Source organism: Formica exsecta, unplaced genomic scaffold (assembly GCF_003651465.1).
Source record: "Formica exsecta isolate Colony F162 unplaced genomic scaffold, ASM365146v1 scaffold380, whole genome shotgun sequence".
Lineage (NCBI taxonomy): Eukaryota > Metazoa > Arthropoda > Insecta > Hymenoptera > Formicidae > Formica > Formica exsecta.
Genome location: NW_021851043.1, coordinates 61,001 through 71,247, shown reverse-complemented (window position 1 = coordinate 71,247; position 10,247 = coordinate 61,001). Strand labels below are relative to the sequence as shown.

Here is a 10,247-nt window from a genome sequence, read left to right as displayed (position 1 = left end):
ACAGTTACTGCTGCCAGGTTTGCGATTTATTTATAGACCATATGTAATAAAAGGTCAGCAACTGCAAGTTTTCTTAGAAGCTCTTCGTAATATAGCAAATAATAATAATCGTTATGAAAACGAAAATAGTTTTACAGAGGATGAATTTAAATGTATAGCACCCATTACAAAACAACAGTTTCAAGAATTGTATACATATTGCGATCCTATATTCCAAAAACGTGGTATCAGAAACGTTACTAAAAAAGATCTTTTAATTTTTTTATGCAAGCTGCGACAAGGACTGTCTGACGAATTTCTTAAAGTACTGTTTCAGTATTCCTCTAGACAAGCAGTGAGTTTAGCGATTTCCAAAGTTCGGCAGTCTTTAGTAAACAGATTTGTCCCTGATAATATTGGTTTTCAAGCTATAACTCGAGAAGAGTATATAATGAGACATGTAACACCTTTTGCAAACGAATTATATAATTCTGAGCTAGCTATTCCGAAAGTAATTGCTTATATTGACGGGACCTATTCTTATACTCATAAAAGTAGCAACTTTCGTGTTTTACGACAAACATAATGCAAAAAGGTCGACATCTGATAAAACCTTCTCTTATAGTTGCTCCAGATGGGTATATACTGGCTATTCAGGGTCCTTACTTTTCTGATTCTCGTAACAATGATGCTCGAATATTAAATAATGAATTTCAACGTGATGCGGACAATATGAGAGGATGGTTTCATGATGGTGACATTTTTATATTAGATCGTGGATATCGAGATGCTCAGCCATTACTTCGTGAATTAGGCATTGAGTATAAAATGCCAGCTTTTCTTGGACCTCAACAGAAACAATTATTCACTGAAGAAGCTAATGAGTCTCGATTGGTGACAAAAACAAGGTGAATAATTAAAACTAGAAATGGACATATCAAGTCTACGTTCAAGTTTTTTGATCATACAATTATAATGCCTCATCTTCATCACTTGGGCGAGTTTTATAACATTGCAGGTGCTATAATTAATAGATATCATCCTTTAGTTTTAATGGAAGAAGCTAATGCAGGATTAGCAAGAGAACTTCTTGATAAATCTAGAGAGGTTAATATTGTTCAAGCGCGAGTTGAAGTAGAAAGGATGTGCTATAGAAATGCACAATGGATACATTTACATGAAGGACAGTTACGTGACTTTCCACGCCTAACATTAGAATATTTACGAGATTTGACTATTGGTACATTTCAGGTTCGTCTAGCAAGATCTTATATTCAAGATAAGATGCAGCGTGATGCACAAGAAGAATTTCAATTGGATTCGTTGTTTGATGAACAAGGTTTCATAAGGGTGCGAGTGTTTTCACGATTCCGTAATGCTACAAAACATCAAATATTTATAGCTTACAACATAAAAGATGCAGATAATATAGATGATGAGAGGGAGGCGATTTTTGGTTATTACTGCACCTGTAAGTCAGGCGCACATGTGCACATGTAACCAGCGTATTGTGGTATTTAGGATATGCACGACACCAGCCCAATGTTCGTTATCCCTCTTCATCATTATTGAACACAATATTAGATGCCGCTCAGAGACCACCACAGCAGGATCCAAATAATGAGTAATATACAATAAGATCATTTATTTTATTACCCCACACATACACACACACACACACACATACACACACAGCAGAGAGGGTTTGGAGTCAAAAAATACTACGGGAGTGACGAACCGTGGGGTCCTTATCTCTGCTGTGACACATAAAGATTTTTGTTCACGGAGCTTTTCAAGGTCACTCAAAATTCACAAATAATGTCACCAACTAACAGATTTTGTAAAACCCTACTATGTTTGTAAAACCCTACTATGTTTGTTTCAAACATTTTTCAAAAAAATCAATACCTTCCGAGATTTGACTATTCGGCAGCCCGAATTTTTCATGTTTGACTGGTTATAACTCGATAACTGTCCATTTATATATATTGTATATACTCAAACGTTTAAATACTCGCTACATTTCTTACAATGAATAATTTCTAATGAACAATTTGTTTATTTGATAATTATATATAGAAAGCAGGAATTAATAATGATTATCTTAATTTTATCCCTGATATTTTCAGTGAATTTTACGCTATTTATAAGAGTAATTATCATCTCAATTTTTTCTTATAAGGTTTCAGATAGATCTATCCTTGCGTAACGTATATGTTTAAAGAACCCCGCACTAATCATATGGAAAATTTGTCCCGGTCAAATCAATTGGTTTTTACATATGTTGTAGCTTATGACCTACTGAACAAAAGATGTAATGGGCACAAAGCTCAATAATGGACAGTTATCGAGTTATAACCAGTCAAACATGAAAAATTCGGGCTGCCGAATAGTCAAATCTCGGAAGGTATTGATTTTTTTGGAAAATGTTTGAAACAAACATAGTAGGGTTTTACAAAATCTGTTAGTTGGTGACATTATTTGTGAATTTTGAATGACCTTGAAAAGCTCCGTGAACAAAAATCTTCCACAAAAATGCCTATTTTTTATTATATTCGTGTAGCTAAATTCGAGACGTTTTTAAAATATTTTTGATGAACCCTGTTTCTACTAAAACTTCTTGAGAACTAATATACACGATTTACCATCTCTGGTTATGAGCGTAGAGTTATGTGTAGAGCGCTCGATTCGTACAGGTAGAGCCGTCAGGCGACTCATCCCCACTGCTACACTGCGGGCGGTATATTGTATACTCTATCTGCAATCTGTGAGAAATCATATTGGTTGATATTGCTAGCGCAGGCATTGTCATCACTAAGCGTATCTATTCTAGCGTTATTGCTGCCGAATGCTATTACTTTCTGGCATTACTACGTCCGATATTGATATTATTGATATCAGTGTATTCTGTTCATTTTGGTCTCAGGAATTATTTCACCAGAAAAGTTTTTAATATCTAATCAATCTGATATTGCTACGCAATTCCATAATAAAGTATTATCATGGCTTACAGACATGGAATTAATTGTTATGTTTGCGATCGTGCTTTTCAAGCTCGACAAATGGTACGAATCAATAGCGATAATGATGCAATTAAAAAACAAATCGCTGTTTTTAGGCGAACTGGGCTGGGTAAGGAGCCCATTGATATAGACAATGAAAGCCGATTATGTTTTAATTGCAATGTATCTATTGTACATGAAATAGAACAGATAGAACTTGATCCGACTTGCCTACGACTCAACGTTATTACCCAAACCCGAAATAATTCTTGTTTATTTTGCAATGCTATTGTAAATATTAGACCACTGTCGTTAGAATCCAGGGTAAATGTCTTTGTTCTGAAAAATATTTATATTCCTGAACACGTTTATTGTTGTGACCAACATTTGGATGATCGCGGATTTATTTTACAGTTACTGCTGCCAGGTTTGCGATTTATTTATAGACCATATGTAATAAAAGGTCAGCAACTGCAAGTTTTCTTAGAAGCTCTTCGTAATATAGCAAATAATAATAATCGTTATGAAAACGAAAATAGTTTTACAGAGGATGAATTTAAATGTATAGCACCCATTACAAAACAACAGTTTCAAGAATTGTATACATATTGCGATCCTATATTCCAAGAACGTGGTATCAGAAACGTTACGAAAAAAGATCTTTTAATTTTTTAGATAAGCTGCGACAAGGACTGTCTGACGAATTTCTTAAAGTACTGTTTCAGTATTCCTCTAGACAAGCAGTGAGTTTAGCGATTTCCAAAGTTCGGCAGTCTTTAGTAAACAGATTTGTCCCTGATAATATTGGTTTTCAAGCTATAACTCGAGAAGAGTATATAATGAGACATGTAACACCTTTTGCAAACGAATTATATAATTCTGAGCTAGCTATTCCGAAAGTAATTGCTTATATTGACGGGACTTATTCTTATACTCATAAAAGTAGCAACTTTCGTGTTTTACGACAAACATACTCAATGCAAAAAGGTCGACATCTGATAAAACCTTCTCTTATAGTTGCTCCAGATGGGTATATACTGGCTTTCAAAATATTTTTGATGAACCTTTTTTCTACTAAAACTTCTTGAGAACTAATATACACGATTTACCATCTCTGGTTATGAGATTTGACTATTGGTACATTTCGGGTTCGTCTAGCAAGATCTTATATTCAAGATAAGATGCAGCGTGATGCACAAGAAGAATTTCAATTGGATTCGTTGTTTGATGAACAAGGTTTCATAAGGGTGCGAGTGTTTTCACGATTCCGTAATGCTACAAAACATCAAATATTTATAGCTTACAACATAAGAGATGCAGATAATATAGATGATGAGAGGGAGGCGATTTTTGGTTATTACTGCACCTGTAAGTCAGGCGCACGGACTGTGGGTACATGTGCACATGTAACCAGCGTATTGTGGTATTTAGGATATGCACGACACCAGCCCAATGTTCGTTATCCCTCTTCATCATTATTGAACACAATATTAGATGCCGCTCAGAGACCACCATAGCAGGATCCATATAATGAGTAATATACAATAGTATCATTTACTTTATTACCCCACACATACACACACACATACACACACTGCAGAGAGGGTTTGGAGTCAAAAAATACTACGGGAGTGACGAACCGTGGGGTCCTTATCTCTGCTGTGACACATAAAGATTTTTGTTCACGGAGCTTTTCAAGGTCATTCAAAATTCACAAATAATGTCACCAACTAACAGATTTTGTAAAACCCTACTATGTTTGTTTCAAACATTTTTCAAAAAAATCAATACCTTCCGAGAGTTGACTATTCGGCAGCCCGAATTTTTCATGCTTGACTGTTATAACTCGATAACTGTCCATTATTAAGCTATGTGCCCATTACATCTTTTGTTCAGTAGGTCATAAGCTACAAAATATTTAAAAACCAATTGATTTGACCGGGACAGATTTTCCATATGATTAATGCGGGGTTCTTTCGGTATATGGGGTTCTTCCGAATCCACAAGTTCCACGATTCTACGAGCCTCTTACCAGTCAGAGGAGGATTATTGTGAGCAGAAGAGTTCGAGAGACACTTCTTTAGGAGCCTCTGGCTCCACCGAATTAGCATTGCTTAAAAACGCATCGTCGCTATTGTCGCCCACAGGACCAAGGCGAAAAACTAAAATTATGATGACCACTGCGAAATCTTCGGACTATGATAATGACTTATGGAATATTGAATTTAATGATATGGTACGGGCAGGACGGGCTCGCAGGCGTAGCGAAGCCAGTCGTCCTAGGGGAAGGACACCCCGAATAAGAAACCAACCCGCAAATACTACTATAACTATGCAATACGATAAAAGTAAAAACTTACCGTCGCAGGTGGGTCGGATTTCCCCCAGCGGCAGGCGTTTGAGCCCTATGGTCCCTGAGGCTCATCTGTCTTCACCCAGCGTAGAGCCCACCCCTTTGTCGCCGACGGGCAAGGAGTATGAAATAACTACCGTCGAGAATTATAGTGAGAGTGATAAGGATCCTTTCGACCTGACTTCTCCTCCTCATACATTTGTGAATTGCCAGCCGTCTCTGGATAAAGACACCACTATTCCTAGGAGCTCTAAAAGGAAAGCCAAGGCGTCTCCCATTGTTATTACACCGAGCAATGATGAGAGGAGTGGAAGTTCCAAGGATTGTGAGGTTGCTGCAACTCCTAAAGGAAAGCGTAAATCAAGGAGAAAACAAGTGCAACTTACGTCGTCTAATGAGTCCCTGCTGGAGAAATCGGCTGATATGGATGATGGATCAGAATCTGAGGCGCAAATGAACGAAAGTAAAACGTCTAAGAAAAGGAAAAGCAAGTCCAACGTTAAAATAGTGATTTCATCCGACGAAGATGAGGCTGAAAAGTATTTTGCTCCCCAGGATTTAAGAATAATGGGTGCTACAAATGTGGGCTCACTTGGCCTTGATTGCCTGGCGAGTATCGAGCGCATGCGTGCTAAAAGTTCCTACTTTTAGGACGCATGCGCTACTTGGAACATCCAAGGTGGAGTGAGCGGCAAAATGAGGAAAGAGTTGGAGAGAGCCAAAGAAGTTATGAACACATTAATTTATAAATCTGAGGCTATAGGTGATCCTACCTTCCACAAGCTTCGGAATAAAGAAATTACTGAACAATTGGAAAAGTATAAAAGAGAAGAAACATTAAGAAATAGAGAGATAGAGGATCTACGTGGAATGGTTGAAGACTTAAAGAAAGAAGTGATTGAATTAAGAGGAAGGCTGGATGATGCCGAAGAAGAGGAAAGAAAGGCAAAAGCTAGCAAGAGAATAACGGAATGGAAACTGAGGAAACTAAATACTAAGGATGGAGAAGGACTTTCAGGACCCAGCGAAATGGAAGATAAGGGAACTGAAACGGAAGAAACAATGTTTAACCTACCTGTAGATGGAAAACCGCGAGAGAAGCATTCGGTGCTAAGATGTAATAGTAAAGATACCGGATGGTCCTTGAGTGCCCCTGAAAAACCTGAAAAAGAAGAGAAAAACAATATTAATGTGGTCCAAATTAATAAACAAATTAGGGATCTGATTAGGAAAAGGGCTGAAATAAGGAAATCAGGAAGAAGGGGAGCTGAGGTAATAACGGGAAGGAATGGAGACCTGGAGGATAATCAATATCCCCCTCTTCCTCGTCGTAAGCCCAGAGAGAAACCAAGTATAATTTCCAATATCCGGATTGTACCCTCGGACCCATCTAGAAATTCGGGAACTCCTAGAGATCCAAGTATACGCAATAGAGGGCGTAACAACCAAGCTGAAACTGGTGAAAGTGGGAAGGAGCTCCAAGGGAAAAAGAAATGGGCAAACGGAAGTGGACATCAAGAGGAAAAAAGCACACCACATAGAATGGAAAACAATAGGAAAAGAGAAGAGATTACTAGTAACAAGGAAGATACTAACATTAGGAACAGACTCGACCGCAGACCTCCAAAGTCAGCTGCGGTACTTGTTACTAGCCAGAGGGAAGGATTTACCTACGCGGATATGCTGAAGACTGCTAGGGAAAAAATATCCCTAGATGATCTTGAAATCAAAATGACCAAGATAAGAAGAGCTGCTAATGGTGGCATGATAATCGTGGTCCTATGGAAAAACGAACATGAATGTGCGGATGCACTTGCTGATAAATTAAAAGATGTCCTAAAGGATCAGGCAAAAGTGGTAAGGCCTATGATCAGAGGAGAAATCCGATTAATTGGCATGGATGATTCGGTGACGAAGGAGGAAGTTTGTCAGGTCATAGTTCAAACTGGCGGCTGTAAAGAAGAAGATATAAAAATTGGCCCTATTAGGCAAATGAATAACGGTCTTTTTACAGTCTGGGCCCAGTGCCCGTTAAGCGCCGCAATTAAAATCTCTAACCCGAGGAAGGTTAGAATTGGCTGGTCCATAGTGCGAGTGGACTTACTGGAGAGCAAACCGGTCCAGTGCTATAAGTGCTGGAGGTACGGGCATGTGAGACTCACCTGCAACTCGAGAGAAGACTATAGTGGCCTCTGTTTTAAATGTGGTGAAGCGGGGCATCAGACACGAAACTGTAACCGTCCTCCTTCCTGTAAGGTTTGTGCTTCCGATGGAAAGGACTGCAATCATAGAATGGGTTCATACTTATGTACAGCGGAACATAGAGTTAATAGAATAAGAACTAACTTTAGAACAATAAATCCGACTGACCCTAGGAGGGAAACATTGTCTATGGAAACCAATGAAAATTAAATTCCTCCAAGCCAATGTAAATGTGAGCAAACCTTCATTGGATCTTCTGGTTCACCATGCGCGGGAGACTGAAGTAGGTATAGTACTAGTTTCTGAACCTAATTATATCCTGACTACGTTCAATTGATATGCCAGCAAGGATGGTAAGGCAGCAATTTTTGTTGATCCATTTCATCTAAGATCTAAATGCGAGGTAGCCAGAATTGGTTCACGCTTTATAGCTTTGTTTTATGGTCCCTATTTGGTGATTTCCATTTACGTGCCTCCCAGTATAGATTTAAGGGAGTTTAACGACCTTTTGGATGAACTTTCGGAGGTACTGTCTTATCGTGTAAGTAAGATTATCCTTGGAGGAAATTTCAACTCTAAGGCCAGCCTATGGGGGTCCAACTCTACTGACGGAAGAGGCTTTTTGCTATCCAGGTGGCGCGGCAGAAAGGGACCTTAGGATTGCTAATATTGGTGAAAAGCCAACTTGTATACGCCCTCAGGGCTCATCCATTGTCGATCTGACCTGGATTTCATCGGATCTGACTCAACTAGTGAGAGATTGGAGAGTGGAAGAGGAAGTGGAATCCTTGTCAGATTACCTATACATCTCATTTGATATCAATATCGGCAAATCATCGGTGCCCCCGGATAGAATGCTTCCTCGCAAATGGAACTGTAAGAGGTTTGACGAAGACCTCTTCTCGGCGGTGCTGGTTTGGAGAGGCCTGGGACCAGCAGCAAATAAACTAAACAACGTAGACGCAATGGTAAAATGGCTGGACGATACAATGGAGGAGGCCTGCGATGCGGCGGCTGAGAAAGTTGGACCTCGAAAACCGCGTAAATATGCCTATTGGTGGCAGGATTCGGCAGCCATTTTAAGACGAGAATGCATCAAGGCGAGGCGAGTATGGCAAAGATCTAAGAAAAAGCAAAGATCACGAACTAGGATTAACGAGATAGGTTTAGTTTATAAGTCAAAGCGTAAGGAACTCCGCAACGAGATAAACAGACTAAAGTCTCTTGCTTGGCAGGAACTACTGGATTCCATCGATGAAGACCCGTGGGGACTGCCGTATAAGATCGTCCTAAAGAAATTAAAAGCTCCCTCTTTTGGTATAATTGAACTGCTAGAGAGAGATCTTGTAGACCAATTGTAGGACTCTTTATTTCCTGGAAACTTGGATCCCGATCCAATAGAGGATTGGTCAAACTTTATATGGTCAGATGTGGGATATTGACATAGGTGAAGTCAACAAGGTGGTTAGAAAGATCTCTCCCTCGCCATCCAAGGCCCCCGGGCCTAATGGGTTTCGGCGACTAGTCTGGAGGCATGTTACCGATGAGTTCCTGGAATGGATAAGATATATATTTAGTCTCTGTTTAAGGTTAGGTAATTTTCCGGATCTATGGAAATGTGCGAATTTAGTTCTGATTCCCAAAGGCGGCTTTCAGATTGAAAATCATGCGGAACTTCCAAAGGCAAGACCTATCTGCCTAATTAACGAAATTGCCAAGGCTTTTGAGCGAATTTTAGCGAACCGAATCTACCTATGGCAAACGGAACATTCGGAATCCGAATTTTCGGAAAACCAATACGGTTTTAGGAAATATCGTTCCACTTGTGATGCTATTACAAAACTAAGGACATTACACTTAACGCAGTTCTAAATAACGTATACGCGATAGTGGTAGGGTTAGACATTAAATATGCGTTTAATAGCATTCCCTGGCGAATTATACGTAAAGCGCTGAAAAGGAAAAGTTTCCCTCCCTATATCAGGAGAATCATGGACTCATATCTATCAAAAAGAATCATTCAATTTGTTGATAAGAATGGCAAAATCCGGAAAAAACCTATGGAGGCTGGTGTTCCCCAGGGTTCGGTTCTTGGCCCAGTTTTATGGAACATCGCGTTTGACAGAGTCCTTGCGGAGGAGGAGGAGCACTGCAACGTGCTATGTTATGCTGATGATACCCTTGTTGTGGTAACGGGTAAGGACATTGAGCACACCCATCTAAGAGCATGCGTGTTTGTCACCAGGGTGGTGAATTATATTCACAATCTAGAGTTAAAAGTAGCAGCCAATAAGACCGAGGCAATTCTCTTTCATCCAAAAGGAATACATAACTTACCTGCTGGCGTGACTGTGGGCGATACGTTGGTAACTTTTCAGCCTAGTATTAAGTACTTAGGTATAATGGTGGACCGTGGATGGACTTTTAACGAACATATGAGGTTCATTAAAATGAAAGTTAGTACGGTAGTTCGCGCTTTAAATAGACTTATGCCTAACCTAAGAGGCCCAAATGAAAGGAGACGCAGACTTTATGCTAACGTTGTCATGTCCGTTGTTTTATATGGCGCCCCGGTGTGGGGCGATACCTTAAATTCAAGTAGGATGATGAGAGGTTTGAGTCTACAACGCTCGGTTGCACAACGAATAATTTCCGCATACAGAACAATCTCGGGGGACGCGGCATCTTTGCTTGCAAGACTTCCCCCTTTA

At 39.5% G+C, this 10,247-nt stretch overlaps 1 protein-coding gene across 1 annotated transcript; it reads left to right on the top strand.

Moving 5' to 3' along the window:
- Positions 1-570: 570 nt before the first annotated feature.
- Positions 571-4,498, top strand: LOC115239481. Its single transcript, XM_029814023.1, has 2 exons — positions 571-1,244; positions 4,144-4,498. Exons 1-2 carry the CDS (start codon positions 955-957, stop codon positions 4,496-4,498), a joined length of 645 nt encoding a protein of 214 aa, XP_029669883.1. The 5' UTR covers positions 571-954.
- Positions 4,499-10,247: the final 5,749 nt, after the last annotated feature.